The 22436-nt window shown below is 40.5% G+C and overlaps 1 protein-coding gene across 4 annotated transcripts in view; it reads left to right on the forward strand.

Annotated features, from left to right (window-relative positions):
• Positions 1 to 22436, forward strand: part of slc12a7b (solute carrier family 12 member 7b) — a 42829-nt gene that overhangs the window by 17606 nt on the left and 2787 nt on the right. For 3 of the 4 annotated variants that reach the window (XR_009927568.1, XR_009927569.1, XM_062441121.1), the window contains exons 2-23: positions 2771 to 2865; positions 3645 to 3776; positions 5325 to 5471; positions 9607 to 9661; positions 10029 to 10159; positions 10261 to 10502; positions 10616 to 10827; positions 12006 to 12173; positions 12306 to 12404; positions 12717 to 12774; positions 13069 to 13243; positions 13335 to 13453; positions 13624 to 13722; positions 14129 to 14248; positions 14690 to 14794; positions 15274 to 15442; positions 16056 to 16251; positions 16514 to 16683; positions 17013 to 17144; positions 17386 to 17493; positions 20286 to 20461; positions 21211 to 21225. Coding sequence is in view for 2 of the 4 variants with exons in the window: in XM_062441121.1 (XP_062297105.1) it covers positions 2771 to 2865; positions 3645 to 3776; positions 5325 to 5471; positions 9607 to 9661; positions 10029 to 10159; positions 10261 to 10502; positions 10616 to 10827; positions 12006 to 12173; positions 12306 to 12404; positions 12717 to 12774; positions 13069 to 13243; positions 13335 to 13453; positions 13624 to 13722; positions 14129 to 14248; positions 14690 to 14794; positions 15274 to 15442; positions 16056 to 16251; positions 16514 to 16683; positions 17013 to 17144; positions 17386 to 17493; positions 20286 to 20461; positions 21211 to 21225 (2923 nt within the window). In the remaining 2 variants the exon portion in view is untranslated. Of the gene's footprint in view, positions 1 to 2770; positions 2866 to 3644; positions 3777 to 5324; positions 5472 to 9606; positions 9662 to 10028; positions 10160 to 10260; positions 10503 to 10615; positions 10828 to 12005; positions 12174 to 12305; positions 12405 to 12716; positions 12775 to 13068; positions 13244 to 13334; positions 13454 to 13623; positions 13723 to 14128; positions 14249 to 14689; positions 14795 to 15273; positions 15443 to 16055; positions 16252 to 16513; positions 16684 to 17012; positions 17145 to 17385; positions 17494 to 17825; positions 17943 to 20285; positions 20462 to 21210; positions 21226 to 22436 lie in introns of all 4 variants that reach the window. The other variant, XM_062441122.1, reaches the window with a different exon arrangement.

A 22436-nucleotide genomic window follows, 5' to 3' on the forward strand; every position in this document is an offset into this window, starting at 1 on the left:
AAACTTCACTCAGAGATTATCGTCTCGGCTCCATTCAGGGGTTTGAACTAGGCGGTATTTCACATACCTCATTACACCAATCAGGATTTAGTGATATTTGCATTCAGCTATATGTGACGACAGCTGTGGGTTTGCTTGCTCATGTTGTCAGACTGCTGTCAATCAAATTTGATGAAATCACACCCATCAAACCAGTTCTGAAGAAGCAGATCATATAAATAATAACTAATGATGAAGTTTCCAGTGACTTTATATCAATCAATTGATAGTTTATTGACCAAAAGCTGTTTGATAATCAGTTAATCATTGGAGCCATTTTCCAAGCAGTAAAGCCACATAATTATTAGTTCCAGCTTCTCAAATATGACAATTTACTGCTTTTCATTTGGTTCTATGTTAGTAAACTTAATATCTTTTCATTTTGATGTTAAACAAAACAAACTATTTGAATATGTCTTGTTGGACCCTGGGAGATTGTGAATTAAATATATATATAATATTGCTATGTATATATTTCCATGCATCTAGAGCTTGCAGACCACTGGAATTGGACCTTTTATGTAGCTTTCCTGCCAGCTCTGTAAGGTTTGGTTTCAGTAAAAGTAGTGAATGCTGTTTCAAATTCAGGGAGCATGTCTGTAATGAATGGAATGTCTGCCTTTGCTGTGTGTGGATGATACTGATGTGTTGTTGTCAATTTGATTTGATCCGATCTGATGATTCTCAACCAGCATCATATCATTACAGCGTGGGTATCATATGCAAATGATTGATGTTTAATTTCCCTCCATGTTGCCTGCATCCAGAGCTCCTTGCTCTTTTACTGGCAGAAGTTTTTTGGAGATCTGCTTCAGATTATAAACTAAATCTCCACATTTTCTACAGTGGTACCTTCAAGGATGTTACAAAAACTCTCCCACCTTTTTATTTTTTAAGAGCTTTATAGTCAATACTTCCAGTTTGTTAGTGTATTTTTCCACTTGGATTCCTTTTGCGCTTCATGTTTATAGTTCTATTGTTTGTCTTATTGGCTTTTATTTCTAGTGTTTTATTGTCTATAAAGCACAATGTAACAATTCTTTTTTTTGTAAAGGCTCACGCCAGCACAGTTTTATTATTACTCTTGTTGCGTGGCAGATCTGGGATCTACATAAACTGCTGACACTTCACCTCCCTCTCCTCCCTCCTCTTAGCCTGCCTCCTGTGCTATTTCTTTTTTTCTTCCCTTAAACAAACCTAATAAATTAGCATCATGCTTATTATGTGGTTATGTTTAGCAACAGCACAGTTTTTCCTTTGATGTAAAAGCAGATGATTAGATATGAATCAAACCAAGCTCACATGTTCAAAGAGATATTTGTGTGGAAATCAGATGCCTGGCTGTTTACACTTGGTGTTGACTGCAGCATGTTGGGTATGTTAGCAGCAACGCTCTAAGCTGTCTGTCCATTCAGGACATTTGCTCAGTGCGTTGTTGTGCAGGTCGTCGGCCCCGGCAGCAAAGACACAGCGCGGTCCACAGTTTGGTGCTAGAATGTTCTCTGTGAAGACGGCTGTGTGACTGTCTGACGGCAGATTGTTTACATCTTAAAGTGACTATTTGCTCATGCTGTTGGTGTGGCGGTGTTCTGTTCAAGCTATTAATCATGCTTTTTCAAACGTAGTAGTATAAATCCATAAAAAAAGTGATAAACACAGGATTCAGAATAAACTCAACCACAGTCAGATCTCACATCTTAAAATACTAGTTTATATTCCTCAAATTTATGTATGTATGTATTTGGAAGTTAGAGCTTCCAAATACATTAAATCATCTTTATTATGTGAAAGTGTTTGGGTTCTTAATTGGAGAGAGAGAATCTCTTCAAGTGGTTATTCACACAGTGTCTTTCACAGCATACACTGGAAATATGGCATCCACACACCGCTATAATAATGATCATTTACATTATTTGTGTTTAGTGTTATAATGTGTTGAATCCACTTCAGTTTAGTATGTTGTTGCTTTCTTCTGCTCAAATGTTGCTTTCTCAATTGCTTCTTTTGCTTTGTGACTGTCTCTCATTGAGAATATTCATTGTATCCATCAGACTGCTCACTTATCCTCAATATTTGTTTGGTTCTTTTGTATTTTTGTTACTACCCCACTTGTAGGTTTGACATTATTGCTTTTAGCACACTAACTCAATGCGTTAGTTTAATTGTACATTTCATAGTTGTTGTGTTTCTATCTAAATGTGCCTTGTAAAAATTAAAAAGATTAAAAAGACACTAAAATGCACACACATACTCCACAGACAAGAAAATACTGTCACATTATCACAGTTTGTTATTGTTGGCAGCAATTTCTTGCTTTTTTTGTTCTCTGTGCAAAAATCTTGTGGGTAACAAATACTAACCGGGTACTTTGTGAGCCAAACCAGACATTTTCTAAAGACTTCAGTGGCTATAAAGTGTGATCCACTTTAGATCAATTGTTGTTTGTTTGTACTGTGGCCGAAGAGAGGCTGTCAAAATCCTGTCCAAACTTTAGCCTGAGCAAATCCACACTGACATTTCTCTCAGCCTCAGACTCCACAACACTTGAGAACATTTGGTGTAGGTAATGATCAACTGAAAATATCACTTCAAAATGATTTGATAAGACCTGGTTCATCGGTAGTGTGTGGACCCGGGACAGTTTTGTAACAGTTGAGCCACAACCCATATTTTGCTTTGGTTGCCATGGGTGACATGTTAAAGTGATTTCCTCTGTTTTGTGTTTCCACAGGTGATGGCGTCCCAAAGGAAAACAGTCCATTCATCAACAACACAGACAACGACAAGGGAAACAGCTACGATGGCACTAACATGGCACTTTTTGAGGTAACACAAGGCAACATATAGAGCATGAAAGACCATTCCTAAAGCTCCCTAGAACAGCACATAACATCAATATCCTCTTTAATTAAACATCAACTGCCAGAACTATGTCCACAACTTAAATTTGAACTCGCCCATGAAGCTCAAACCCAGCCCATCTCCAACCATTCATTAATGCGCCGAATGCTGAGGCATCAACATAAAGCTCGCGGGCGAACTAAATAAATAGCACGCGAGGAGGTGAAAGTACCAATTTCCTCTTAGTTCAACAATGTGTCAATCAAAGCGCTTATTTGCCATAAAAGCCGGTGCGCTCTCTTCAAGTTTATTCAGCTGAATCTTGGCCAGGTGCTTCGCCCCGCCAAGTTGGCAGACTTCGCCTTTCCCTGTGGTCACCGGCCCTTTATATAGAATCAATTAGGCAGCGCGGCCTCTGCTTTCACCACTGATCCAGCTAAGCTATTCTAAGATGTTTTGAACAGTTAAAAACTAAAATTTGCACCATTCATTTTGACTTCGGAAGAGTTTGTCCTTCTAAACATACACTGGCCGACCACACAAAAGCCTTATGAAAATTCAAATAAAAGCAGTATTTAAAAAAGGAGCTTTATTTGATTTGATTTAAAGGAATATTCCAACCAAATCTAATAATTAATTTAAAACATTTGTAGACGTCTGCATTACATGATTGTAATTTAGGGATAGGGAGAAGATTAAACCAAGCAAACCGTGACTGTTAAAGAAAAGCTTGTTCAAACATGTGTATTTGTCTCGTATTACAGGAGGAGATGGACAGCAACCCCATGGTGTCATCTCTCCTCAATAAACTGGCAAACTACACCAATCTCACCCAGGGAGCCCAGGAGCACGAGGAGGCCGACGATGATGAAGGACCCAAGAAGAAAGCTGTCAAGGTACAGCAGGGATACTTTACAGTTGCATATTAACTGTTGTTCTTTAAAACCTGCTGAGCTGTCATTACATAACAGGACTGATGTGGCCCTGCTGTTTGTTTTTTTGTTCGAAAATCCTCCTGATAGCACGTACACCCCAGCACCTTATTTTCCTCTCTGCTACATTGTGTATCTTTCCTCACCTCATCCAGGGACTCAGCAGGATACAACAGAATAATGTGTATAAGCCTTCAGGGCATCAGTCTTAATTTACAGACTGTATCGTGTAAAGATTGTAGTGTTTATTTAATTCTACAGACCTGTAAGAGCTGTGACTCTGTTTCCTGGGTCAAAGGAAAGAGGTAAAAGTCTGTCACACAGATGAAATAAGACCTCAAATCCTGTCTCCTCCTCATGAGTCAGCACAAGCCTCAGTCTCTTCCAGCTTATTCCCCCTCAGGATCCTTCAATGCTTTTGCTTCTTGGAGAATAAAAATATTAGAAGTAGCCGCAGTGCTGCCATGCGGCACATGGATGCTTTTGTAACCACAGCTCCAGTCCCATGCCAGTTGCCCCATCCTGTCCCCTGCATGGAAATAGGCCCCGGGCCCCTCCCCATTGGCTCGCAGGGACATCTTGGTAAAAGAATTGAGCGGATGAAGCCGACACCATTGTCGCCCCTCTTTGTCCGGATCACTGGGACAAGTAACGCACATTGGGAAATAAATGGCTAAAAAGGTAGCTGCTTGTCAGTTTGAGTTGATCGATTTTTCTTTTTGTCAGAACAGTTTTATTCTTGTTGCCTTTTTTTTTTTTTTTTTTTTTTTACTACACGCTGTTGCGAAACTATAGCTTCTCACAGTGAATTCTGTCAGTTCTGTTGGAATGGAAGCATTTTCTTCAGCGTTTCCAACTTATGTTTCTGCATGATGTCTGTATATATCATTTCTGCCTGTGTCACTGAGATGTAAGTCTTGAATTCCTTTCAAATATGCATCAACCATCTTATGCTTTGAAGAGATTTTACACAGTCCTCGCATTGCTAACAGTCGGAAATGCTGCTCTATTGGAGAAATGATCTGAAGAAGATTTTTGTGGGAGAAACCACTACTAGTAAGCCATTATTAACTGGAGGAAAGAGGATACTGTATATTAAGATCAGATGTAGTGTTGATGTAAGTTATTAACTGAGTTGTGTTTAGTGATATTTTGATTGCCAGTGTATTAATTTAACTGTATAGGCATGCTTTGCACAGATGTCTGATTTCATGAGTTTGTATGAAGAGATTTGACTAAGTTGACTCATAAGATAAAACACTGTGTACACATTGTTTTTCTTCCTTTCACTTCCTCTTTAAGTGTACCTCCATGTCCACACCCTTCTTTGCCCTCTCCCATGGTTTACATCTGAATTTCTTTTCGTTGTTGCTCAGAGTTCATTGCTGTAATTCTTACCATGTGTTCCACTTACTGTCCATAATCACCCCTCTCTCACACAAACACTCACATTTTAACTCTGTCTTTTCTTTCTCACCCCTCCTCCTCCTCCACCTCTTCACCCTACTACAGAGCCCTCAGATGGGGACCTTCATGGGTGTCTACCTCCCCTGCCTGCAGAACATTCTGGGGGTCATCCTGTTTCTTCGTCTTACCTGGATCGTCGGCACCGCCGGCATCTTGGAGTCCCTGGCTATCGTCGGCTTGTGCTGCTCTTGTGTGAGTACTGAACTCTAATCACCTACATGACTTCCTTTTTCTCTTTAACTGCCTATTTCAAATGAAAACTGTGTTCATGTTGTGTTCAATGACAGAAAAGTACAAACCGAGAGAAGCTGCTTACTCTTGGCATGATGTTATCTTTTATCAAGGGATTTAGAATCATTAAAGCATTGATGTGCAAGGTTATGTAAGAATTAATGCAATGTACATATCGAGCCCTTTAATGTGTTGTGAATGCATTATCACATGAGAGATAATACATGTGCGTGTGCTTGAGTGTTTTGATGACACCGTGGGATGATGCGGCTATAACTTTTAACAGCAGGCAGGGTGTAAATGTTGTATCGACACCAGTGCTGAATGACCAGCAAGTTTAGTCGCTGGCCACTGATCCCTCCTATATTTAGCCACGGTGACGCTCCATTTCCCATACGGACCCAGCTTCTAATGGTACCTGGCAGCTCCAAGTGTAATCCCTCCATCTGCAAAGTGTCAGAAACATAGCGACATGCACACCCACACAGTGGCTATATTTGCCAATCCCACCAGCAGACAATGGATTACTTTAGTTTAATCACGGAAAGTACAAATAAATAAAAAAACCTCAAGATGCTTTTTGCCTCATAATGGAATACTATAATGGCCTAACATTATCAGTTGTACTTATATTGGCCAAGAGAGGGTGATCACATTCATACTGAAAGAAGCAAGCAAAGCCATGACTGTTAGACATTTACTTATATTTAAAATTCTTGAAATTCCTCAATTTTATATACATACTGTGATCAGAAAATATAAAATGATGTCTGTGATGCTGTGAATGAGTATCAGATTTTAATAACTGTTTGCAGAGAAAGGTGCGAACTCCCATTTCATATATTACAATCTAGTTTAAGTGCATGGGGAAGGTTTACCCGCCACTGCATCACTGCTGTTACATAACAAGAGAAGACCAGCTTAGTCAAACAGATTAATGTTCATTTTCACTGCTTAGACTTCGTCTGACTTTGCACTGATTGTTCCACATCAGCCACCTGCTCATAGGTCACATTTTGTGTGCGCTAGTCAAACCTGACCCCACAAATATCTAAAAATAACCTGAAGGGAGTTCAGGCAACTTCAGTTTAGGACAGTTAGAATTTACTCCGTTCAGTTCTAACAGATAAATGCATTTGTCTTCATTCTACTGCTCTCATGATTTATCACTTTCCTTCTTTTGCTCTTTATAAAATGGAGAGTTTCTGTTTTATTGCTTCCTAAAGAGCTGCAAATGGAGTGACACAGATTTGTTTTTTTAAGATAAAAAACAAAGAGGCTCAGTGAGTCAGAGTGGATCAGATGAAACCTGGTCTCACAAAAACATAGTGAGAGTACAAACGGACTTGCAAACACACACACACACACACACTTATAAACACATGCATTTTGTGAGTCACTAGCTCTTTCATTAGCCCCATACACAGCACAGCACGCAGAATATTTTCCATCATGTCATGATTTGTGCGTTCTTTGGGTCGAGTTTTGCTCAACAGCATATATTCACTGGGTGCATTGTGTTTATAGGTCACTGCAGCACCTGCTTTTCTTAAATCAGTGCTATAGTCACTGTGTAACACACAAATAAGAAATGCTTTAAATTACTACAGGTAGGGATCAGATTATTTGTTTGTTTGATTATCAAGATCATGATTTAATTCAAAATTGATAATCAATTCTCAATCAGTGCTGCTAGTTTTATCCCTGCAAGTGTTTTATGTTTTGTATAAAGAAATGTCATTCACATTATTGAAGAAGTTACATGTTACAAGTGCAGTTGCTGTACTATCCGTTTTTTTCTATATCACTTTACTGAAATGTTTATACTGTAAAGACTAGAAACTGTGAGGGATTCTAGTCTCAAAGCTGCATTATTTCTTTTAAAAATACTAACAAAAAAACAACAACACTTTTTTGCCCTACATAAGATATTGAAGTAGGTCTATTCAAATGTGACTCTTAACTTTGACATTGACTCTTGAATTTGACTCTTAACATGCTCCATTAAAAACCCAATGTAATGAAATACATTACATTTTCCCAGTTTTATTCTAGTATCTTTGTGTTAATTGTTCATTTATCTCTTGTTATAAGCCACATATATGTAAAAAAAAAAAAAAAAAAAATCATTACCAGAGTATGTTTACATCAAAATCTGTCTTTTCTCTTTCTCTTCTTGTTAAATGTTTTCACATGTTTGATGACTCATCCTGCACTCAGGGGTGTTTACAAAAGTTCATCCAATCACATGTGACTTTGGGCGAGTTGCCACAGTAACCACATCAGTCATATAAAACCACATTTCATAGTTTGTGGATGGCAGTAGCTAAAAGAGTAATATGGAGAGACAGAGAAGAGATGTGTGCTTGGTTATCACAGTTTTAGACATCCTGATCTAACAACAGATGAGGGAGGTGAGTGTAGAGCCAACAGTTCTCTGTAGCTCTGTGTCTCTCTGCAGCTCCATAGCACACTCAACTCTAAGACCTGCTCACTTTTAACAGTCCAATCACATGCTAAGGATTTTATTTAAATCCCTCCTGACAGTACTTAACAGTACACCACTCAAATATTGTGTTTGTACAGTACAGACTAAAGACACTCTGAACATCCATTTGACTGGGATCATTTGACATTAACACTGGGATCATCAATCATTTAACACCAAAGGCAAAATAAATGTTGTGTTTTGATGATGTTATACTGTCAGTGAGGTAATACTTTGTAGTTAATGCAGATCTTTAGCAAATGTTACAGCCTGTTAGTTCCTAACTGGATCTTCAGGACTTCTTGGAATTGTGAGGTTCATACAGTAGTTGAGGACATGTCTCAACTACTTTCTTGTGCTGTAAAGTCCTTCATTCATTAGTGGTGAAGACCAAGCCAGTGTGTAGCTGCTTAGGGTTTCAGTAGAAGTTGGAGGTAAAATTGTCAGCTAATTGGCTTTACTCCAGCTTGTCTGTCACTTTAAAACTGGACACCCAGCAAAGGGCAGAAGGTTTATCTTTGTCATAAACCTTGTTCACACCTAGTATTAACACGCTGATCACAAGTACGTCAGTACACACTTGGCTTTAGAATGCGTCTCTACATGTGATCAGATCTCACTTCCCCACTCTGTATGTAAATAAACACTTTTTCTCAAATTGAAATGGTTTGGGCCTCACTCAGAAGAGACTCGGCACAAGACGTGTATCCGTTATCTGATTATTTGAGGCTGAGATCGTTGCTAAATGAGAATATCCGGTCTACCTTAAAGGTCAGTTCACTTAAAGGTGGGAGCGAGCATGTGTGTGACAGTGAAGCTGGTGACCTTAAGGTGGATTGACCTTTAGGTTTGGACCAGCTTTTCTCATTTAATGACAGTCTCAGAGAGAAGAAATGTTGACCTCTGAGTCTCTCTCAAGATTTGCTCAACTTCCAATCATATGAGGCCCAGACCACCTGAGTAATCAGATCTCAATGCATCCTCAATGCATCCCTGTTGCATTCACACCTTTACTTGGAGCTGTCCACTTGTGATCACATCACCCAAGACATGTTTTAATATCAGGTGTAAACCGTTCCTAGAAAGTCACGGTCGGTCCCTGCTCTGCTCCTCCCTACTTCCTCCTCTTTCCTTTGTCCTCTATTCTCTCACCTTCACGCTTCCACCTCTCCCTTCTTCAGTCGCCCTTCAAGTTTTAACTTTCACGTCTCTCTCCGCTCTTTTCTTTGCCCCCTTATCTCGTGTCTTTCTGCCCTTCTCCCCGCTCTGTCCTTCCTTTCATCCGGAAGCTGTTAGGTAACAGCTGATGTAAATATCCTCAGCTACAATGACTGATTTCACGGATAAGCTCCTATCCATTACCAATCCGAAAGATTTAGAGCATTAAGCCCGTAAGAACTCTTTTAAAAGGCTAAACGCTAGATTAACCCTTTCAAGGAAATACAGAATTGTTTTATGTCAAGGTTTGTGTTAAATGTTGTACTTGACTTGATTTTGAATGGTTATAACTACATCAGAAGTTCCACTATTACAGTACAGAAGTCTTCTATCTGTGTTTGATAAGTTGTTCAAGATGGATGGATGTTCTTTATCGTCCTCTCTCCACAGACCATGCTCACAGCCATATCCATGAGTGCAATCGCTACTAATGGAGTTGTGCCAGGTAAGACACTTTAGTACTCAGACATAAACATTAACATTAACAGGGGATCTATTATTAATGGGGAAGAAATTATGCCAGTTTTCCATTTTTCTTATGGTGATAACATGAAATAATCCAACTTCATTAGCTGATGTGCCCTAGCTCTTACTGTTTGTTTCTTGATTCTATGGTAATGGATCACACATATTATTATATGAGAATTTCCAGCATGTGTATAATATTGTGGGCTCCATAGATAAACCAAAATTATAAAAAATTTTCTTGTTGAGTATATTCATGAGTGGTCCTCAGTTCCTTTTTATAAACATTTTTTAAAAAGAGAGAGAAGTTTCTGATAAGCTCAGTCCTGCTGTGTTTTGCTCTGCAGCTGGAGGTTCCTACTACATGATTTCCAGATCTTTGGGTCCAGAGTTTGGTGGAGCTGTCGGTCTCTGTTTCTACCTGGGCACAACCTTCGCTGGCTCCATGTACATCCTGGGTACTATAGAGATTCTACTGGTGAGAGAACACTCCTTCCGTTCTGTGTAGCAATTAAACTTGAAATGTTAAAAGAGATCAACTTTATATAACATGTGTTGTCTTTCCCTTCTCCCTTTCAGACCTACATCGTGCCTAAGGCAGCCATCTTCATAGCAGAGAAAAAAGAGGATGAGGTGGACGCCCTGCTGAATAACATGCGTGTTTACGGCACATGCTGCCTAGCACTGATGTCCATCGTTGTCTTTGTTGGCGTCAAATACGTCAACAAGCTAGCTCTAGTCTTCCTGGCCTGTGTCATTCTCTCCATCCTCTCCATCTACGCTGGGGTCATCAAGACCATCTTTGAGCCTCCTGACTTTCCGTGAGTCCAGTGCACAATCACCTCCAATTTCTGAGCTGCAATACATTATAAAGTAACGAGTGTGTCATTTTAAGATGCCTAACTGTCAGTCTCTCCTCTTTTATTCTGCTTAGTGTTTGCATGTTGGGGAATCGCACTCTGCAGAACAATAACTTTGACACGTGTTCTAAGTTGGAGGTGATAGGAAACCTGACAGTCACTTCCAAGCTGTGGCAGCTGTTCTGTGATGGACCTGAGCTCAACGCCACCTGCAACGAGTATTTTGTAAACAACAATGTGACCGAGGTGCAGGGCATCCCCGGACTGACCAGTGGAGTCATTTCAGGTTGGAACACACTGTTTTTTTTTCTGGAGGTTTTGGTAGCAGTGTGCAAATGTCCTGCTTAATATACAACACACTTAATGCTTAAAATATCTATAATTTGTTTTTGTTTGACTTAACCTCCACTCAGTATACTGAACCTGCCAAAATACACTTAGAAAAGACCACAAAAACATACATTTCTCTAAAAGGAATTTACACAGTCATGAACTGCGCTTTTTTACTGAATACTGTACAAACTCCCAACATTCCTCATGTTATGCAACCGCTGGCCATGACAAACTGGAACCTCAGTGCTTGTTAAGCATCTGGGGCAGGGGTGTGCAGGTGCTGAGGGTTTTTATATGTGATTGTTTTACACTCCTTTTTTTTTCCTATTTTCTCTTTCATTCCTCACCAGTCCTCCTCAAATTTCTTCACTTTGACCGTATCTTCTTTGTCATAAATATGATTCCCCCCTTTCATAAGTCTCTAGATTTCTGCTGTTTAGTAGTGAAAACATCAGCTTTAATCAGTTTTCCTCTCTGTTCCATCGTTCCTACAGTTATATGCAGTGTTTACTCAGCCCCAGCCATTTATTTGCAGGATCTCTTTGCTCCAGTGCTATGGACACAAGGATTATGATGGTGACTTGTGACTTATAAAAGGGATTTACTTTCATTTTATACAGTGTTTTAGTCATGCTGGTCTACTCGAATCACTTCTATGTTTATATAAATATTATACAATACAGGTATCCTTTGCTACAGGAATAGTGCCATGTTAGCTTTTTCTTCTCTTTATTTCTCTCTATTATGACAAGCCTGTATGCGGGTTGTCACTTAGTTTCTACCATCCTGTGTTACTACATTAAAGGAAAAAAACAGGCACAAACATACTATTGACTACGAATCCATAGTCAGATTAACAGCCAGTGACTAGGCATTAAGGGAAGTTATTGCAATGCTGTAGAGAGGGAGCAACCCACTTATTTATCTCTTTCTGTGAGTTTGTCTCACAGTACATCTTCATATACATGTGTAGCTTTGATCCTTTCTAAACACAGCAGACGATTGATTGATTGATTGATTGATTGAGTGATTGATTGATTGATTGAATTACATACTGCTTTGTACAGTGTATGACCTTAGTTGCTTACAGTTAAGAATGACTCTGCTCCTGTCTTTCCTATGTTCTTGTAGAGAATATGTGGTCAGAATACGGCCCTCTGGCTATGTTGGTAGAAAACAAGAAGTTGTCATCTGTTGGAGGAAGTGACCCAGCCACGGATATCTACTTGCCCTATGTTGTGAACGATATCACTACGTTTTTCACACTGCTGGTCGGCATCTACTTCCCCTCTGTCACTGGTGAGACTATGAAACAAGCCCCACACACACACACACACACTATAAAGTGTTGTTTTGTGTACTTGTGAGTAGTAGTGTAGCTTGGTTTCATTTCTAAAGATTTAATGTTTGATTAATCTGTTGTGTCATCAGGTATCATGGCTGGTTCAAACCGGTCAGGTGACTTGAGGGATGCCCAGAAGTCCATCCCCGTCGGGACCATCCTGGCTATCGCAACCACCTCCTTCATCTGTATCCTTTAACGTTTCACTGTGACCCTGATGTAGTCACATGGAAAAAGCTGCTGCTTTAAAAATGTTCCCCATAGGTTGATCAGCTAGACCTTCTTAGTGCTGAGTTTAGAAAAACTAACATTGCCAGATGCTACTGCAAGGTCGTCTCTCAGTTGTCAACTTTATAGGTTGTTGGCAGGAGTACTCGGTTTTTGGAGCCCTTGGAACAAGAATTAGAGCAAAGGGAAGGCTCAGGACAACAGAGCTGCTTTGTTGTGTCTAAAAACTTTGTCTGCAGATTCATTTTATTCTCCTGAACAGATCTTTTCAGACGTTACCTGCGTGGTGCTGTTTGGTGGCTGCATTGAGGGCGTTTTACTTCGAGACAAGTAAGAGTTTGACACAGACACAGTACTTTAATATACTGTCCACATGTGGCAGAAAATATGCTGAATATGAAGTTTTTATGAGAGGAACCGAAAGAGAAACAGTGCACCTTTTGTATCTTTAAGGTTTTGGCCTTCAAGAACTCTCTTTTATGTTTTTAGTATCATCCCTTGAGGGTAGATGGATAAAACCCTTCATCACAAGAAGCTCAGATTCAGTGTTTTTCACATTTGGTCTCGTGTTCATGTGATACGAATGAGTCTAATTATATGACTTATTTTTTTTTTGCATTACAGGTTTGGTGACTCAGTGAAAGGGAACCTTGTTATTGGCACGCTGTCTTGGCCCTCACCCTGGGTTATTGTGATCGGTTCTTTCTTCTCCTGCTGCGGGGCCGGGCTGCAAAGTTTAACCGGGGCCCCGCGCCTCCTGCAGGCCATCGCACGAGACGGCATCGTACCTTTCCTACAGGTTAGACACATGCTCACCACAAACACAATAAAAAGCCGCCTTCATCCTCGTACACCGATCTTCGATTTCACACTCGACTGTGCGTGTTTAGGTGTTTGGTCATGGGAAAGCTAACGGGGAACCTACCTGGGCTCTACTGCTCACTGCTGGGATCTGCGAGATCGGCATCCTCATCGCCTCGCTGGACGCCGTGGCTCCTATCCTCTCCATGTCAGTATCTATTTGCGTAGTAATATTACATGCTTTCTCTCCATAAAAAGAGATCAGCAGATAAAACCTTTGATCCCTCAAGTATTTGGCTTCTTAAAACCACTTACAGTAGTTTATTAAGTGGGGATTTAGATAAGTTGATAAGATACCTTATTGTCTTCCTCTCTCAGGTTTTTCCTCATGTGCTACCTGTTCGTCAACCTGGCCTGTGCGCTTCAGACCCTGCTGCGAACACCCAACTGGAGACCACGCTTCAAATACTACCACTGGTGCGTGATGTGATGGACCTGAGGGTCTTGAAGCACTGCAGGTTTAACAGTTTGTCAGGCTTATTTAACCTATCAGAGATACTTCTATTCAAATGATGATGCTGTACTTTACTTAAGGACACAACGCACCCTCACAACCACAGGCACACCTATTTAGTCTGGTGTGTGCAATGATGGCCTTCACTCAGATTAATTCCACGACAGAAGCTGAGAACAATACAGCACAGCACTATTGTTAGCAGTGGATTTCATAATGTGACTTCTGTCTAAGCCTCTCAGCTATCCATTCTGCACTGGTTTCATTTCATTAAGACATTTTCATGAATATGCAGAAAACCTGAAACAGCTGCTCTGTAAATATCTAGTCAATGAACTGGAGTTGTAAAGTGTGTGTTCTCTCCTGCAGGGCCCTATCCTTCCTGGGAATGAGCTTGTGTCTCGCTCTCATGTTCATCTGCTCCTGGTATTATGCTATCGTGGCCATGGCCATCGCCACCTGCATCTACAAATACATTGAATACAGAGGGTAGGCATGAATTTGTGTGCAGTAATGTCTTTGGTTTAAATGTGTTCAGCTATACAGTAAATCTTTGATGTGTAAAAATCTAAACATGCAGAAAATAAGTGAGAAAAGAATTGGAAAGGAACATTGACTCAAAAGGGAATAAAGGGAAATGTATAAATGACTACTAGATACTTGCATTTTAGTCTGGCATCTTGACATTTAATGCTATACCTGGAAAATGTAAACTCATGAAAGCCAAAAAAAACTGTTTAAATGCAGAAAGTGCAAAAATGGAATATCTGAGCCATGGATTCAAGAAAAAAACCTTTTATTATTAACCAGAAGAAAGGATTTTATGAGCTAGTGTTTGTGTCAAAGTGTTAAAATCTGTCCACCACTATTGTTTTTATCATTCTGTGTTTTCTCTTCAATTTATTTTCATTCACTCATGTGCATTACCAGGGCAGAGAAGGAGTGGGGCGACGGCATCCGCGGCCTGTCTCTTAATGCAGCTCGCTACGCTCTCATTCGCCTTGAGGAGGCTCCACCACACACCAAAAACTGGAGGTACAGTGCAGTGTGTGTGTGTGTGTGTGTCATATAGATGTGGTTAGAGTTGACACAATGCCACCTGTCACTGTCGAGGTGGACGCAAGCGAGAGACAGCGGGAGTGAATTTGATTAATCTCATTGTCCTCTACCTAATCTGACGGAAGGGGTTGATAAGCCTTCATACAGTACAGAGGACCGCTCTGGCTGACCTTGCAGACCGCCTGTCCAAAAAAAACAAACCACTAGTTCAGCTTCACTCACTACCTTCATGAAACTCTTTTAAGGGATGTGCTGTTTCTAATTATGCAGACATTAAACTCCACTTATGTTTCACTTCATAGTTGAGTGAGAAACAATAGGACTGAAATAATGACTCAGAGTATAACATGTGACATTACTTTTGTTTTAATTTGACAACAGGATAACCTTGCCACATTTCTTTGAATCTGCAATGAACCATTACTCTCCTCTGCTGCTTCTCTTGATATATACAGGCCTCAGTTGTTGGTGCTCCTGAACCTGGACTCGGATCAAGTAGTCAAACACTCTCGCCTGCTGTCCTTCACCACTCAGCTGAAGGCAGGGAAAGGCCTGACAATAGTGGGAAATGTTTTGGAAGGAACCTACCTCACCAAAGACGCAGAGGCAAAGAGGGCTGAGCAGGTAAAGTGGAAATGCACACACTTGGAAGCACGTACACACAAAATGTCAGAGGTGATGATTTTACCAACAACTCTTTGCACTCTATTCTACCAAAACTGTGCTTTAAAGGTCTTTTTACTACGACTACTACTGCTACATAATTTACTGTCTATTCTTGGCTCCAAAATCAACTAAATAATGTCTTTCTTTCCAAGCATTGTTTAAAGCAGATCTGTCAGCCAGGATACAGAGTTAGGACAAACTGGACAAACTCTGCCATCTAATGGCAAACTAGAGTTCATTTGTTACTTCTGTGCAACCTGATTTGACTTTGTTCTCAAAAGCATTTTTAATCAGTGGATTACTTTTTTATGACAGTAATCATGTGCTGAAGCTGAACTGCAGATTACACAGGCTGCTGTGTTCATGGGCATTGTTTAGACCCATCATTATGAACTGTCCTGGATCAATACTAATGAGAGTACAGTATGTTGATGGATGATCATATTTATACAGTGGGTCACTGAGGAGTCAGTTTCCTTCTTTCTTTTTTTGTCTTGAAAGATCAATAATGTATCACTTTTCTTCCCTTCTTCCTTAATTGCTCATTTTAAATCTCTCTGTTTCTCTCCAGAACATCAAGTCTGTGATGACAGCAGAGCGTACCAAAGGTTTCTGCCATGTTGTCGTGTCTTCCAATCTCCGAGATGGCTTCTCCCATCTCATCCAGTCTGCGGGGCTGGGAGGCATGAAGCACAACAGCGTCCTAATGGCCTGGCCTGGAAACTGGAAGCAGTCCAATGACCCACAGTCATGGAAGAATTTCATAGGTACGGAGCAGATAGAGACAGGTCAAAATAAACAGGAATGAATAAGAGAGTACAGAAATACAAAATAAGAAGAAAGAGTTAACAGACTACATTGGAATTGATCTAAAGATACAAAGAAAGAAATGATAATATCTTACTTTGCATTTTTTGCACATCTGCTTATAAATGAATTCCATCAAAGTGGCAATGATGTAATAACTCACAGAGAACACACTATAGAACATGTCTCTAACAAACCCTCTCTCTCCTTCTGTCCATCCAGAGACGGTAAGGGAGACCACAGCTGCCCATCAGGCCTTGCTCGTGGCTAAGAATGTGGACAGCTTCCCTACAAACCAGGACCGCCTCGGGGAGGGCACCATTGACGTGTGGTGGGTGGTTCATGACGGAGGCATGCTGATGCTGCTGCCCTTCCTGCTGAGACAGCACAAGGTTGGTTGATTGATGTGCGTGTTTATCTCTGAGACATCACGCACACATGTGGGGCCACAGGACCGATGGAACACACTGAAGGATGATTAACTAGTAATCATATATATGGCAGTATGTTAAGTCTCCATCTGTTTCTTGGTGAGGAGATGAAACATTTGAAAAAACTTGCATCTCATTATATCCTTATCTCTCATGCTGTATCCATCTTTCCATAGATGTCTTTCTTTTACCTCTCCCCTCCTTTTGGTCCTTCTCCCACTCACAAATCTATCTATCTACCCGTTTAACAGATGTAACAGTCTCCATAATATTGTTGTTCCCTCTTCCAGGTGTGGAGGAAATGCAAGATGCGCATCTTCACCGTGGCCCAGATGGACGACAACAGCATCCAAATGAAGAAAGATCTCCAGATGTTCCTTTACCACCTGCGACTGGATGCAGAAGTAGAAGTAGTGGAGATGGTGAGACTCTTAGTAACAGGCTGACAGTCCTTTAAAGCAATGGTTTGTCATGATTCTTGTTTCAAAATAAAAGCAACATAATTAGAGTGTCATATTAAAGCTGAGGAAACTTCATACTTTAAATATTTTCTAACCATCAACTCTAACCTGCCAGAACGTGTCATAAATCAGAGGTTCAATGAAATTCTTTGTATAGAACTCTACTGATTCAGATACTTATGTCCTTATTTGTCCTGTGCAGCATGATAATGACATCTCAGCTTTCACCTATGAGAAGACTCTGGTGATGGAGCAGAGGTCTCAGATGCTGAAACAGATGCAACTCTCCCGGACTGAGAGGGAGAGAGAGGTAAAGTTCACATGATTCACCTGAACACAGTCCTGCACTCAGCCCTTTTATTCTAGTAGTATTTCAATTCAACACAAGTTAGTTCTGTATTTTTATGATTGTATCTTTGATTAGCTCAGAAACATCCTCCAGAAGACAGAATTTATTGTAACTGAGTGTTGTTTGCAATTAAAATAGCTTTAATATCATACAGATAAGGTAATATAGAGTATAAAGCAAACCTCAATAAATGGTAGTCATGTAACAACTAGCCACCCGTTGCGCTAAATGACAATTGGCCCCTTTCCCTGTTCATCTGCTGCCGCCTATCTGGGCCACACCACACCACTCAGATTCAGAGTATCACTGACGAATCGCGTAGCTCAATCCGGAGGAAGAACCCGGGCGCCGGTCAGAGCTCGGGCCTAAGCCGGCAGTCCTCTCAGACGGAGGACACTCTGGAGGACGAGGTAGTCAATTTTGTCAAACCGTGCTGTCCCTCACTGTTAGACAACACAGGCCCGTCTTCACAAAGCTGGATCTTTGGCTACAGTGGTCACTTGATATTGAACACATTTTTAAAGACTTGATTTAAAGATCTGGACCCAAAAATTCTGATTGCACTCCCAGTCTTACTAGATGTACACACTGTCTGATCAATGCACAGATGGGAAGACAGGATGTAGAAGTAATAAGTAACATCATAGCAGATGCATTTTCAGTCTAAATATGGTCACTAGTATGAGTGAGAAGTGTAACATATCTAGAGACGAGGCGCTCATCAACAATCAGTTATGTTTTTATGATCATATTGTTGTCCTTATGTTTGTTGTTTATTTAAAATGATAATTTATTAGAATGATGAAAAGGTCTAATTTCAATTATGATCAAGTGTTATTGGCATGAGTGTAGCACTTTCTCTAAACAAGTCTGAAGAAGTGTTAGACATGAATATTCTTCAAACCAATGTCCGGAATATGCCTTTAGTGTTCTGTAGCAGTGTTATACATTCTACAGTCAGTGTGTAAATATAGGATAATGTTTTGTCCTCCAGATAATCCATTATACCGACTCACTGTGTGCATTTCCTTAGAATTAGCACAAGGCTGACTTACCATGTCTGTACTGTAGAACGCAGTGGTCTGTCAGAGGTCGACCCTGTTACATCAGAGCTTATACTGCGTAAGAGCAGATCAAGCTAGTCACATCCAGCTGATCTACTGTAGAATGCAGCAATGTAAAGCTTCCAGAGCACTTATTGTAGTTATTGTAGGGTTTGTATCTTTTAGCTTTTAGACAAACAGACCAGTGAGACTAAGCTGGCTCACGGTTCTTGATCGCATCCATCTTGTACATCTGACATTCAAGCCAAGTCCAGATTGGTCCAGTTGTGCTGCTACTTACTGTATAGTCACTGAGATCAGCTTTGTGAACACCAGCCCATCATACCCTGATACTGCAGCCCGACCCGCCATGACCTCCATCCCACTTCATCCACACTCCCCCACATACATCTGAGGTGAACGAGTGGACAGTGTTACTTCAAATTGAACACTATGAATAATTTTTACACAGTAGCGGTGTCACAATATTTTAAAGTTCCAGCATGTCATCTGAGACTTTATTTTCCTGCTATGTAATACACCTGACAGCCTCATAGGGTCGCTATTGTGTCTAGAAACAGCAAAAATGATTTGAAATGTACAATACTGTCCTCTCTTTCATTTCATTTCATCTTAACCATAGTCACCATATCCTACATGCACTTCTAATCATTGTGCATACAAATGGTCACAGCTAGTGGCCAACAAGCACAGACTGTGCATGTTATCAGCATCCACCCTGTTACTTACATAATTCAGTGTTTTTATCAGGATGTCATAAATATGTTAGATTGTTAGCCTGTTGACTCATGAGCACAGCTGTTTTATATTTCCTTTATTATGAAAATACTTGAAGCGTTAATCAAATATGAGCCGGCACCCATGACTAGAGAGACTATTATCTTTATCTTTATGATGACAAATGATTATAAACCCATAAATTACTCTTATCCCGTGTGAGTGACAGTGGTTATGTAACTGTGGACGTTGTACTCTGGAGCACGGACATAGACACAAGTGAAATAAACTGTTATCAAATGTGATGAAGTAAAATGAGTCCTACTCTGCTCTGCTCTGCTGTATTATTCCTGCACTTTCCTTGCTTTCTAAGCTCATAGACTCATAGCTCATGTTTAGTTTGCTTCATGCAGCATGTGTTAGAATATATAGTAGCTCTGTTTCCATTTTGAACTTCCTTCCCACTTTGGTTCATTTCACCGTCACTGCTGTTCTAATTTGTGTTTCAACCCCCTGCTGAGACCTGCAGCCTGACCAGATAACCTTTATCTATACTATAATGGTCCATGTGTGATGTTATGATTGTTGTGGTTGCTGAGCAGGTTTGTGTCACTCTTATTGTTCTATAGCGATGTTTCACCTGAGAACTTCCCTCCTCTGTCCTGTCTTTTAACTGTTCGTCTTTGTCATTGGTTGGAATTGATTCCTTACACACCTTCCACCTTCCTGTTTCTCTCCTTTTGTCACTCTCTCTTGCATTATCTTAGACTGATGTCTCATTTTGTCTCCTTTTCTTCATTCCTGAACATCCTCACTCTACTTTAAAACACCATCTCTTCTTCATTTCTGTCTTTCCTCTGTCCGACCCCAAATTTTACTTCATCTATTTTAAAACATCTCATGGCTCGTCCTCATCCCCTCTACCAACCCCATCTGGATTTCCTCACCCGTCTCTCTCTCCCTCGTTTTCAGGCCCAGCTCATCCACGACAGAAACACAGCGTCTCACGCCGCGATCAACGACAAGGCCGAAACCGGACCCGATCGGGTTCACATGACCTGGACCAAGGAAAAGCTTTTCACGGAGCGTAACCGCAACCGCGAGGCCAACGCCAACGTTGCCGTACGCGACCTGTTTAACATGAAACCGTAAGTTTCACTAATCCAAAGACTACCTAAACAACACCTGCACATTCATAGCTAATAAGGGTTCAAATCTAGTTAGAGTAACATCAGTCATCGTGTCTATAAGCAGCCAATCATTTAATGATATAACAGTGTGACTGCATGTGCCTTATAAGAGACGTTTGCACCATTTTGAATCGATTTGAATCAAACAGAAGAAGAATGAGAAGAGTTAATAGTGGACAAAAGTTCAGGATGGTGCCAAAGCCTCAGTGCAGGAGGACAGCATGTGTAGATGTAGCAGCAGCAGTAGGTGGTGTGTGTGTGTGTGCACTCAAGGCTGCATTTGGTGTGTGTGCGCGCGCATGTGTGTGTGTACACTTCCAGCCATTTAAGTATTAGTGCATGGCCAGACCACGAAGACCACACGCACACCTTTTTTTTTTTTTTTTTGGTGCCGTTTAGACTAACACCTACTCATCCTCATACTGTCCATCCAATCAGAGCATAGAGTTTATCAGGTGTGTCCCACGATGAGGCAGCACAGGTAACATTGGAGTTTAAAGTTCGCGATTCGAATCAGTCACCGAAAGTGTCACAGGACACCACCAAACACACACACACACACATCAAACGGCTCCGTCTCCTTAAGGTGTCACGCTGAGCCGTTTGGGACAGTTGGAAGCATTCTGTGTGGTGGAGAGAGCTGGAGTAGCGGGTGTAGAAGCATCTAAGCCTGTTTCTGTTGTTCTGTCCCATTTTCCTCCTTCTAGAGAGTGGGAGACTCTGTAAGTTGCATTCTCTTTGCTCTAGGCCGTATATGTGTACTGCTGTGGTTGACCGTAGCTTCTTGTTCAGTGTCCTCCAGCTCATGTGCTCGTACATCTATATGTGTGTGTGTGTGTGTGTGTGTTTGTGTGCGTGTGTGTGTGTCCTTGTTTGCTTGTATTATAATGTGCATGAACGTCCTGTTCCAGCATCATACAGCATGTCGGTGGATTATCCTCCATTTATTTAATCTGCATGGAATATGTATGATATTGTTTGTATCCCTGAGCAAATTTGTGCTTCCCATTCATTCTTTATGGAAATGTTTAATAGATACAAAAAATGGACTTTGACATTCAAATTTGGCCATTACATAAAATATCTATCTATCTTATCTTATTCATCAGAATGGAAAGCACAATTATTGTTTTTCTTATCTTAATGTAATTTGGCTTTTGGCAGTTCCAGCTTCATCGCCTTGTGATGTAACATTATATAAAAGTGATAAAGAAGAGGCAACATTTTAAGAAACAGCACACACAAACATGCCACACAGTTAATGGTACAGTCAGTGTGAAAGGCTACCGCATGTAGAATTGGCCAAAACAAACTAAACAGTAACACAGTGACATCATGTTTGAGCTGTGATACCGCATGTCTTACAATGCTGCCTCTTTTATTTTGAAATCCAAACGCTTCAGTCCGCTAACCCCGCTTCTGTTTTCTTATTTGTGTTTGAGGCTAACATACAGCACGCTAACTTATTGTAATGTGAAATGTCATTGATATATAATGTGTTGTACTGATAAAGGTGTATTAGTGATTTCATAAGCAAGTTAGTGAATGAGTTATGTTACATTAGTTTTTTCAGTGTATGTTTTTAATATTATTTTGAAATGTCACAGTAGCTCAGGTGTAAATTATAAATGAATGATGGTTGAATTCCATTTAGCTGCTTCAGGTTCAGTGTCATGACCTACTGGGATGCTTTAATAGAACAGCACCTTATTGTGTTAGTGTTAATGATTGGTTGATTAGTAACACCAGTGTTTTTCCTGCTATCACAAGTCCAATGATCTGTGACAAAGGCCTGTTGTAGTTTAAGAACAGGCTGGAATCTAGTTTAACATGTGATGAACATATAAAGCTACAGTTCACACAATGTAGGTCAAAGAATATGAGGACTCTTGTCCCTCTTACTGCTACTGTGCTGTAGGGTTTAGTTTAGTTA

Source organism: Scomber scombrus, chromosome 20 (genome assembly GCF_963691925.1).
Source record: "Scomber scombrus chromosome 20, fScoSco1.1, whole genome shotgun sequence".
NCBI classification, from domain to species: Eukaryota; Metazoa; Chordata; class Actinopteri; order Scombriformes; family Scombridae; genus Scomber; species Scomber scombrus.